This window comes from Alosa pseudoharengus, unplaced genomic scaffold (assembly GCF_046254945.1).
Source record: "Alosa pseudoharengus isolate Yale_2024_CS ecotype anadromous, Long Island Sound unplaced genomic scaffold, YU_APseudo_1.1 YU_APseudo_1.1_scf_1, whole genome shotgun sequence".
Classification (NCBI taxonomy): domain Eukaryota; kingdom Metazoa; phylum Chordata; class Actinopteri; order Clupeiformes; family Clupeidae; genus Alosa; species Alosa pseudoharengus.
In genome coordinates this window covers 27499244-27511222 of record NW_027468564.1, presented here as the reverse complement: position 1 = coordinate 27511222, position 11979 = coordinate 27499244, and the positions used below count along the sequence as shown (strand labels likewise).

General features: G+C 40.2%; 1 protein-coding gene across 6 annotated transcripts; it reads right to left on the bottom strand.

Annotated features, from left to right (window-relative positions):
* Window positions 1-584: 584 nt before the first annotated feature.
* LOC143124346 (GTPase IMAP family member 9-like) lies at window positions 585-11404 on the bottom strand. Of its 6 annotated transcripts, none has more exons than XM_076285784.1 (2): window positions 11241-11404; window positions 585-4956 (listed from the first exon to the last, which is right to left on the bottom strand). In XM_076285784.1, the coding sequence occupies exons 1-2, from the start codon at window positions 11305-11307 to the stop codon at window positions 4085-4087; spliced, it is 939 nt and encodes a 312-aa protein (XP_076141899.1). In that variant the 5' UTR covers window positions 11308-11404; the 3' UTR covers window positions 585-4084. The 6 variants fall into 6 exon arrangements, with proteins under 6 accessions (XP_076141899.1, XP_076141908.1, XP_076141916.1 ...); XM_076285793.1 differs by having other exon boundaries at window positions 585-4953; XM_076285801.1 differs by having other exon boundaries at window positions 11247-11404.
* Window positions 11405-11979: the final 575 nt, after the last annotated feature.

Genomic DNA, 11979 nt, shown 5'->3' with positions numbered 1-11979 from the left:
AATTATGATAAATGAAACTTTATTTCAGGTTGCATCGCAAACACGGTTTCCCGTGATTGTTTTTTTTTTCTTTTTATAGCATTAAAACACATAAACACACACGCACGTACACATAAACACACACGCACACATAAGCACACACACGTGCACACACAAAGGCACATACACACACACACACAAACACACACAAACACATTCACACACACACACACACACACATAACACATTCACACACACACACACATTTTTTTTTACCTCCAGAACATGAATATTCCAAAGTAATAAGTGTTATAAACATGCAAGGTAAAGTTGATTGTGTACATGCTGTTGCTAGATACATTATATGTAGCTAAATCACAGTCTGAAAGCCACCAAAGAGTAAGGACAACAAAAAAGAGTGTACGGGCACACAGACAGCAAAACAACAAGTAAGCAAGAAAACAAAATGTCCCTTACGAGTGCCTGTGGATAACAAACTCTCTTCAATGGATCGCCAGTGAGTGACTGAAACCCATGGGCTGTGGCTGAAACTCTTTATGTCACACACTCACACACACATATTCACACATACACATGACTAGGTGTGGTTTCTAGGTAAAGAATTGTAATTTATTCATTTATACAAGGATTTTTTATAAATTAATAAATAACTGAATCACAGAAGAGAGTGAGAGATTATTAGTGACAATCAGAAATCAAACTGTGTTGTAGTGATCAGTGGTGTTGCTTTGCTACAATACCTATTCACAGAGTGCACATGAGTTACAGAGAAGTGTTAATTTTAAAGACCAAACCTATATTTAACTAATAATTGTGTTAAAGTTGGGTCTAAAATCGATTTTTGTGCTAACTTGGCTGTCTTCTTCTTCTTCTTCTTCTTCTTCTTCTTCTTCTTGTGTGCGCTGTAATACACTTAAAAAGTGTGAATAGGAGGCAACTTTAGTTTAGGGAACACATGGGGGTTAATAAGTGCCAAATTAATTGTGAATTAAATGTAAACAAAGACCCAACTTTAGAATAGGGAACATATTCTGCATTACAAAGACTTAATTATGAGTTATTTGTACACTATTAGCACTTGTGGTTTAGTGCCTAGTTCCATTTGAAAAGAGCATATTTAATAAGTATTAAAGGAAAATTCCAGTTTTTAGCACTTTAAGGCCCTTTTCTGGTTTGTTTTGGATGAACTAGAGTGGTGGACACCGAAATTTTGACGATTGGTCCTGTCTCGACTTTTCTGACTCGTTTTGAATCGCCTTTTCACTTCTCAGGGTGGCTGGCAATGGGCATACTGTAGTAGGCTACTCAAACATGTCCTAAAACAACCCTTAACGTTCGTTTTCAAAACTGTGCAACTCACCGAGTGGTTAGTGGAGTTCGTTGACTATTAAAAGCAAATATATCGGCGCAATGTATGATTCGTATTTGAACCTGAAGCATAGACGGTGGCGCAGTAGTAATATCAACAATGAGTCTTCCAACAGAAATCAATGGGATTTTACAAAATGCCAAATAAAAGACGACAGAAACTGTATTTCGCTATGCTACTTGTTTTGGAACATCAACGAACACCACTAACCACTCGGTGAGTTGCACAGTTTTGAAAACGAACGTTAAGGGTTGTTTTAGGACATGTTTGAGTAGCCTACTACAGTATGCCCATTGCCAGCCACCCTGAGAGGTGAAAAGGCGATTCAAAACGAGTCAGAAAAGTCGAGACAGGACCACCACTCTAGTTCATCCAAAACAAACCAGAAAAGGGCCTTAAAGTGCTAAAAAACGTAATTTTCCTTTAATATGAGTGAATAACTGTTCTTGTGGTACTACCACCTTACAAGGCCCATACTGAACCATGCATATTTAGGTCATAATTCATATGCAACAACTTATTTAATAACTATTAATAAGGGGTAATTAGGAGCTTACATAAGGGAAATTCTTAATTAAGGGTCTAGTAAGGGTAGAATAAGGTCTTGCAGAATAAGGTATTAATTAGTGACTTATAAGGACTAACAAATGGCTAGTATGCTACTAATATATATATGTTAGTAAGCAGCTAATTAATGGTGAATATGCGTGTCTTAATATAAAGTGTTACCAATATTTTTTTTCTTCATGTGTGGCCCTAATACTCCATCGTAGATATCAGCCCGTTGTCTGTTCCCTTTTTCATGCTTAATGACTCATAGAGAATGATGATCGGGTGGAATTGGGTGCGGATATCTAAATCAGAGAGAATCATTGGTTCGGGTGGGTGGCGGGTGGATGATTTATTTTTAGAAGCGGGTTCAGGTGACATTAAAGTTCATCCGCGCATCTCTAATAGGGATGCACCAAGACTTATTTTTCCCATGCTGACATAAATAAATGGATCTGGTATTGGTAACAACGGGGCTTGAAATATCAGTTAAAGTGCCAATACATGGGGCCAATATATTTTCACCCAAGTTCTATGTCTATGTGCACATACTTAATCATGTGTTTTGATAAACTGACACCTATCCTAATCTGTCTACTTTCTTTGATCTTCACTATTGCTTGCTATGTATGTATGTATGTCTGAAAACAGAAAAAAACAGCAATTCCACATAAAGCATGCTCAAACCCTCTGCCCTGGCTGCAGTTGTTTTACAGTAGAAGACTACAGGATGTACCTTATTCTACATGTTACATCCCTACCTGTTCCACCCCTGGCTTGCACTCTGCAGACAGACATTGCCCATAATTTGTGTGTTGTGTGATGACCGTTTTGATGGTAGGGGTCAAATGTGTGCATTTGTGATAGGAGATTGACCTACATAGGTTACATTGAGTATGATCAATCCAATGAGTTTGGTAAATAGACACAAATAATGTCCTGTATTATAAACATATGCATTGTATAATCACAGCACACATTGACCTGACCTTGCATTAGAAATGTTCCTAGAGCTAATTCCATATAACTCATTATCTAATCTTATAAAAAAGATCTTATTGAAAGGGTAATCAATGAAAAAGAGTGTGGCTTAAATCCCTATCTTCCTGCCATATCAATATTGTGAAATGTGGATAATTTTTCATGTACATCTTGGCAAAGGATGCTTTAATGTGTAATTTAGTAATTCATGCATGAATAAACAGGGCTCAACTGTGTTGCAAGCCATTCGAGGCACTTGAATAAGGCACACAATACTAAAATGTAAGTTTGGAATGGCCACCTGGTGGTAGCCCCATGTGTTAGCCTTCAAATTCAACATGTTTCAAATCAAAACTCTATGGATTTGTGTGGGGTCAGGTGAGAAGAAATAAAAATTTAAATGTTAGAAGTAAATTGCTTTATTTCGTTTTTTAAAAAAAAAATGGACAATCTTGATCAAAAATGATTTTTGCCTATTTTAGACACAAGTCTACACTGGAAAACAAAACAAAAAATGGAATGAAATCTAAATGGGTAATTTATCAGCCCCCTTGATAAACAGACACAATTTCACCAAATTGCCAATTTATCAACTAGACCAAACTTTCAGACACATCTTGTTGAAGCATCAAGTTAGTTCCAGATTAATACTGGTTCTCTTCTTGTTCTGGTTCTGAGACTGGATCAGTATGGTTACACATGTGTGTCAGAAGCCATAGGTCTACTATCTGGCAGCCATTTACACCTTAGAGAGAGCTATCAACTTATAAAAAACATGAAATATTGTTCCTGATGCATAAAGCTCTGTCTAGATTTTCATTGTTCACTCCTATGCTGCTCAGAAGCAAAATGTTTCTGCTGTTTTGTTTCCAAGGAATGCTCCTGTTGCTTCTCCAATTGTTCCTCTAAGAAAAAGAGAATGAGCAAAACCCAAGCCTGCCCCTAGCATTCCTCCAATACCTGAACATACTTTGTGGAATCCCTGCTTTAGCTTCTTGTTTAATTTTGTTTATCATTTTGCTTTTCATTCTTTCATATAATATATTATATAATACATACCGAATACCGAATAATAGTCCTCATAAAAAATTATTTTGTAATAATTAATGCATGAAGGTGTTTTTTCCATCACATTATGATGAGTTATTGGGCATAAAGCTCTGTCTGGATTTCCACTGGTCACTCCTATGCTGCCCAAAAGCAAAGTGTTTCTGCATTTTCCTCTGCAAAGTATGATGCTGCTACTCCTGTCACAGGTGCACCCCAAATTGAATGAAATAAACCTGCGACTGCCCCAATACCTCCTCCAATAATTTTACATGCCTTACGGCGTGATTCCTGCTTTCTCTTTTCATCTTCCTCCCTCTTTTTCCTTCTTTCATCTTCTCTGATCTGTTCCGCACGCTCCTGTCTTTCTCTCTCCTCCTCCTGTCTCTTTCTCTCCTCCTCTTCTCTCATCTTTCTCTGAACCTCCTGGTACATCTGGTTTGTGTAGTGTTCTCCTTCATTATTATCCACCACGTCCTCCATCTTCTTCAGCAGCTCTATCACCTGAGTCTGGTCAACCTTGTCCGAGTTATTAAAGGCATGATATCCACCCCCACAGCTGTCCGTCAGGTTACGAATCTCTTCATTGAAGGTGCTCTCCACTGATTTCCCCTTCAGCTGATCAACGTGAGTGAACAGTACCATAGTAAACTTTGCCGCTCTTTCACCAAAGTTATCCTGGATCCACTTCACTGCGTTTCTCTCCTCGTCTGTGAATCTCACCGCTAATCTGATCACCAGCAGGAACACGTGGGGCCCAGGAACAGACATCTCAACACACTTCTCTATCTCACTTTTTAGCTCAGCTGCAGGCTTACTTGTATCATACAGTCCTGGGGTGTCAACCACTGTGATCTGTCTCCCATGCACCTCTCCCCTCTCCTTATGAGAAATTGAAGTGACTGAGTCAAAAGATGGATCTTCTTTGAAGGCATCTTTCCCCAGGATGGTGTTTGCGGTTGCACTCTTCCCAGCTCCACTTTTACCCAGTAGTACAATCCTCAATTCTACTTTAGAGAAAAAACACATAAACAGTTCATGTACATGTGTGTCTTGGTAACCCAACAGCAAAGACTAGCCACTGTAATTTCTATCACACAATGTGCTAGGTAATGTATTTATACTGTATGTAAATACAAACTAATAAAAACATCTGATTGTGGATAAATAACTAATGCTTATTTGTTTCTACAAAACTGTGTTTTTTGTCTCGTTTAGATTTAAACTTTTCTCGTTGAGATGCCCTATGGGTCTGCGTTGAGACAAAATGATGTCTATATAATGGGGCTAATACATTTGCCTTCTCACAAGCTAATGTCCTTTCCATCAAAGAACTCCCTGGAAAACCATCCATCATATTAATAGAAAGAAACACATCCTCAACTCCATGGCTACATGTGTGTCTTGGTAACCCAACAGTGGTGCATTTATACTGTATGTATACACAAACTCATTTTTCTACAACACTACAAATACGTTTAATTTCTGAGGGAGTCAGAAATTACTTTGTAAGTTGTGGATCAGCTCTTCTGGATTTTACAATGCAGTAAAACAAAATCATGACACACAGTCTAGACTTAAAGGCTGACGAGAAATGAAAATGGAACAAGTGATCAGGAGAGAAGGGGGGGTATGGCTGCCTTCTCAGATTTTCAGTGGTGTCAGTAAAGTTCAGGTACAATATTAGTCAGTTCTAGGACAGTTCTTGAAAGGTGTTTTGCCCTAGAAGGATAAAGGCTCTTTATCCTTATCAGGCATACTTGTTATTATGCTGTTCCACTGAATCACCTCTGGGTGGAGCAAGAGGTTAATTGACATTTAGCCAGACATATCTTTAACAAAATGGAGTCACTATTTGTAGCCTTGGCCACACAGCTAATTGCACCCTGTATGGTGCGTGTCAACAAATGCATGCACAAAAAAACATGGTGGACATTCGTTTTTTTCTATGCGGGGGGTAAGGGAAAGTTTAGAAAGCGCATCCCCCGGGGAGGCTCTTGGTCTAATAAGGCGTCAACTGGAGTTTTTGGGGAATTTTGGGGATAAGTTTACATCTGAAGCATTTCAAGCCATCATATGAATCTTTTGTATTTCTTACAGTTCTTAACTTTCAAGCAACACATTGTCGTCTTGACTCCGATTGGCATTCAGCTTGTCATATCGCTTGTCACTGAGAAACGGCTACTCTGATTGGAAATGAATGGCCGCCTGCTACTTTGTCGCTTTCTCTTGTAGCTAATGCGGCTAATGCCTGCAAGTCACTTGCCATAGCAGGCATCAAGGCACCAACTTTTTTTTCCGGACAGCATACCCGGATACCAACACAAAACGCCATTGCCAGGATACCAAAAAGTGGAATGATGTAATGTTTGACTGCAGCAACAGCTGCTCACAATGAAATATAATTTTGGACATTGAAGGCAGCATGAAGGATCAATCAAATTATATTGGCAACAATGAGCAAAATCCTCTGGAATCGATGAGCAACGAGCCTCTCCAACCAGCAATTTACATCTACGTGATGCATGCAAGGACCTCACACTCCATCTTAATCTGTTTATCTAGCTTTACATATGTTACTGACTGTGCAACTCTATTTTTATGTTAATCAATGTTTTAAAGACTGTACTCCAGTGTCATGTCAAGTCTACTGTCAGAGACAGTCTTTATTTTCAGTAATGTTATAGGTCAGTATAGAAATGCAATACAATGAAAAACACCAAAATCAAACAAGGGACTGGCTACAAAAAGGAGGCTGTGGTTTGATTTTCATCATTCACTCATGCTAGCCAAATGGCTGCAGTGTTATTATTATTTTGTATACTACAGCTACCCCTACTATTTTTACAAGTTTTGGCTGAACAATGTATGCCCCCAGAAATGCTACAAAATATTTACAGACAGTAAATAGTTTCTCCCATTTCTCTTCCTCCATCATTTTCTGTCTTTCATCATCTCTGATCTTCATCTCTTCCTCGTCTTTTTCTCTCTGCTCCTCCTGTCTCCTCCTCTCCTCCTCTTCTCTGATCCTGCTCTGAGCCTCCTGGTACATCTTGTTTGTGTAATATTCTCCCCAATTCTTCTCCACCATCTTGTCAATCTTCTCCAGCAGCTCTAAGACCTGTGTCTGGTCATCCTTTTCTTCATTATTAAAGGAATGATATCTACCCCCAAAGCTGTCTAGCAAGGTCTGAAGGTCTTTATTTAGGGTGCTTCTCACTGGTTTATGCCTCAACTGATCAACATGAGTGAACAGCACTATTGTGAACTGTGCCGATCTCTTGCCAAAGTTCTCCTGGATCCACTTCACTGTGTTTCTCTCCTCCTCTGTGAATCTCACTCCCAGTCGGATCACCAGAAGAAAGACGTGAGGTCCAGGAAGAGACAGGTTCACACACTCCTCTATCTCCCTTTTCAGGTCAGCTGCTGACTTCTCTGTATCAAACAGTCCTGGAGTGTCAACCAGTGTGATGCGTCTCCCATGCACCTCTCCACTCTCCTGAGAAGAAGCTGAGGTGACTGAGCCAAACGATGAATCTTCCCTGAAGGCATTTCTCCCCAGAATGGTGTTTCCTGTTGCACTCTTTCCAACTCCACTCCTACCCAGCAGCACAATCCTCAATTGTTCTGTAGAGAAACATTCAGAAGCAATTTGGATGTGTGTTTTTGTGTGTTAGCATAGCGCAGGTGACACTCTAGATGACAAGTCCAGAGGCCCAAGTTTGAAAGTGTTATCTCCATGCGCTAACCGGAGTACACCCACACTGGCCAGATTTAGTTCAGACACAGAGCCAGGCTGAAGTTGATTAATAAAAGGTTTGGTTAAAGCCAACCATTAGCGGTGTTGAGCAAGACCGTTAAATGGTATGTGTCAGACAAGAGTATAGTAACCTTTAAAATCTCAGTATTGCTGAGTGTCTCTTTAAATGCCTTGTCACATTTTTTCAACCAGACTGTTATTTTGTTCATCCATGTCATTTTGTAACGTTTTTCCAACATTTTATATGTGACATTAAATCTTCTGACAGGTTCAACTGAGAACACATTTGCAACTACGAAGCATAGCAGTCTATATGAAAGATAGGCATAGTGCTTAAGGCCCCTATCGTGCACCCAGCCCAAGGTAGCGCAAAGCGTGACGCAAGGCTTATTCTTATGTTACACTCAATAAGGTGAGGAATAGTTCCCCATGCGCTGTACTTTTACACCCAGGGGTGTGGCCATTAACAACATAAGGTGAACCTTTCTTTACAATCTAAAAATCGCCATCTTACACCATCTAAAAAGCATTACGTCACTGACCAAGAAAAACCTGGTCTATAGCGAAAGGCAGGGGTGTTATTGGGGTGGTGTTTGTCCCGCCAAAATTGTCATCTAAAAGAAGGGAAAATGCCAGCGACATAGACAAATCAGTTCTAATGTCTGAATGACTCTATTTTTAGTGTATTTTTTATTCCTACCATGGGGAGGAAAAACGAGAATGCATACGTATCCTGAATTACTTACCTCTGGCTTGACATACTCATCCTGGATTGGCGTTAATGAAACGTGTTGAGCTAGGATGACCAGACAATGCTATGCCAAGCCTCGCTTTATCACTTATCTAGGATTTCTTAATTCTGCATTGACGAAATACCCTTCTGGTCTGGTATCGTCAAATCAGCAGGCGCGTTCAATACGATCAGCGCTGCGAAGATCTGGCTAAACGTAAGGCATGGTTGTTTTGAAAGGTTCAGCCTGATCTGCGCAGCGCTGCAAGATCGACCACGCCCGCTGATTTCACAATACCGGACCAGAAAGCCATGGAATTTTCTTCCTACAGATACAGGTCTTGTTATAGGGTCATTCCACGTCAATTCAACCAGGGCCCACGCACTTAGGTCTCAAAAAATTCTGAAAAAAATACCAGGTGTACCTATGTTACCCAGGAGACACACTGTAAAATTACTCTTATGTAAGATCAATACTTTCCAAGATACAGCCAGTTTTACAGGGGGAGAGGGGTGTCGATTTTGTTCAGGCTCTTTTTTTTGTCAAAGTTCACAAGCCCACAGCGCAAGAACTAAACCATGTAGGAGGCTCAAATTTTGCATGCTTGACATATTGATGTCAATGGGGCATTTTGCCCATGTTCAGGGTGGAAAGTGAAAAAGAAAGATTTGCATAAGACAAGTCAAATTGGTGTTTTCAAAAAGAAGGGATCATGGAGAATAAGGAAAAACATATTTAAAAAATCATTGTATATTCCCACAAGGTGTTTGGGTGCTCTGAAAATGATAACCAAAATGATTTTTCAGACTTGTGAGGTCTGCTGTTCAGACCCTGAAGGGATTTATTTTCTGTTCATTGCTTTTTGTGAGAGTGTTTCTACTTATCTCAGTAAGGAAAATAAATCAAGAGCCTATGTTGAGTACAAATATGTCTACTGAAGGCTTAAACAGAGCCCAGCCAAAAACTCCAATAAAATTTGTATCAACTTTGAGGGACAGCTATGACCATGCAGGATTATCCAGACCAAACGTGACGATTTTGCTACATACTATTCCTATTTATGTACCACCATGCAATATTTGAGCCTCCTACATGGTTTAGTTCTTGCGCTGTGGGCTTGTGAACTTTGACAAACAAGAGGCTGGACAAAATCGACACCCCCCTCCCCCTGTAAAACTGGCTGTATCTTGGAAAGTATTGATCTTACATAAGAGTAATTTTACAGTGTTTCTCCTGGGTAACATAGGTACACCTGGTATTTTTTTCAGAATTTTTTGAGACCTAAGTGCGTGGGCCCTGGTTGAACTGACGTGGAATGACCCTATAACCTTTCTTCACACTTTCAAAGTGTACAATACCTTGGTTTGTCAGTATAAACCCTCACCACACTACCACAGAAGTGTAATTATATTTTGAGCATTGTTAGCGGTATAACATAGCGATGTGGCACCTTGCCCTGTTAGCATCACTAACTAAGTGATGGAGGAAGTGAGGTATGCCGTAAATTTTGTAGTTCTTTTTGTGCTCGGGTTACTACCAGAACCCGGAAGTTCCGTAGTGCCAGTAAAAGCGATACAGCCCCCGTCAGGCTATGGCAGACGTGTCATTCAACCTATTGTAAGTCAATGTACCATCACAAGAGTCTTGGAAATATATTATGAAGGTTGAAAAACTCCATGGTGTTGCTTTAACATAATTTTGCTCTCAATCAAAAGTTTTAAGTTGTTAACTACCGTAAATAGACCATACTGTTGGTTGTTGTAGCCAACTTGTTTTTACAGAGTTACACTTTAAAAGCGAGTAAGAGAAAAAGTGTAGATGCAGAGAGAGAGAGAGAAAGAGGGAGAGAGAGAGAGACAGAGGGCCAGATGTACTAGTGCTTTTGCGCCCACTTCAGGCGTATTTGTTTCGCAATGTGCGTGTAAAATCATTGCGAGGTATGTACAAACAGGCCGCAATGATGTAAAAGCGCAAACTGCCTGTCGCGGGAGCTGAGAGTGGCAGATTGCGTTTGTCATGTCATTCATATGCATTCTTGGGAGGATCCAGGGGAAAGTGGGAGTTTAGCGTAAAAAGATGGGAGGGGAAGAGTAAATAGCGCCTAGTTATGTATTCCGCGGTATGTACAAAGACTGCTCCTGAAAGCGCACGTCTATTCTGCGCCTAAATACTTCCGCCTTGTAAAAGCAGGTGTTAATCCAAATTGCAGTTCAATGCGTCAATAAGAGAACCTTTCAAAGACAACAGAATCACTATTTAGAGCACCAGTTTTTTGTGGTGAAAGTATTTGTATTACCAAAAGCAACCTTAACTTTCGTTGGCCTTTCGAATGTCTTACTTTCACTTTCACGTCATTCACATAATTTTCCTACTTGCTCGATTTGACCAATCTTCCATAGCCTACGTGCACACGTAGTTTGAGTAGAAGTAGAACTACTGATCTTATCATGTATAATATTATTTCATGATCGCTAAACGTTTGATTCTTTTTAATGTTGTCATTAGTTTACTTCATTCAACTGGCCTTGTATAGCGCGGCCATTCAGTTGTGGATGTTCGTAAATTGCGTTTATGGGCGGAGAAAGGCAGAGAAAGGCGCAGTTTACACTAAGGATTGAACTATTGATAAATACGACGGAAACTTGGGTCTGACAGCGTTCGCAGTCTGCGGCGTGTCCATGACGCTGATACCGCTACGTTCGCAAATGTACGTACATCTGGCCCAGAGAGAGAGAGAGAGAGAGAGAGAGAGGGGGGCAATAAAACAAAGCAAGCAAGCAAGAAACAAAACAAAAAAACATACCCTCACCTGATGCTGTGCCTGAACATAACAAAGTCCACGACAAAGTCAAAAACATGAAGTGTTTCATCTTCTCTGTCCAGAAGCTGTGAAATGAGATCAGTTTCACTCAGTTTTCCGTTGAAACAGACAAACAGGTCACTACAACAGAATGAGAACTTCCTCACACAAACTCCTCCTTCCAGACACATGTAGCGTGCCCACGCGCGCATGCGCACACACACGCACGCACGCACACACACACACACACACACAAACACACACACACACACACACACACGTGACTGAGTGTGGTCTCCAAAGCAAATGAAAGATTTTTTGACAGGCCTCGCTGCATCCTTATGTCCTTTTCTCTGTAAACGGAAGAAAGCAGTACTGTACAAGGAGAGCAAGATCTGGAGAAAAGATCACATCAAGTATGCACAGTATGCACCTTGTTGATTTGCATAAATCATCTCTTTTTTCCCTGTCATTTTCATCACTTTGAGTTTCATTTCTGAGGAAGTCAGGTGACTCTTTTGACCCCGTGAGGGAAATTTGGTCTTATCCCGTGTGCACGTGGGTACACAAAGTCCAAGTGAGTGAATGAGTGTATGTGTGTGTCTGTGTGTGTGTGTGTGTGTGTGTGTGTGTACACGTGTGTCCACAAAGTCCATCGGTAGATGTTGTTCATTTTGTCCACATTCAGCTGAAACAGAAAATTAAGATGAAGATGTGTTAGAAATTTGTTTTTTGAAAGAAC

Coding starts and splice junctions, on each gene's coding strand:
- LOC143124346 (XM_076285784.1), bottom strand. CDS start 11,307: ATGAAACACTTCATGTTTTTGACTTTGTCGTGGACTTTGTTATGTTCA. Junction 4,957..11,240: donor AGGCACAGCATCAGGTGAGG/GTATGTTTTTTT, acceptor TTTTCTCTAAAG/TAGAATTGAGGATTGTACTA.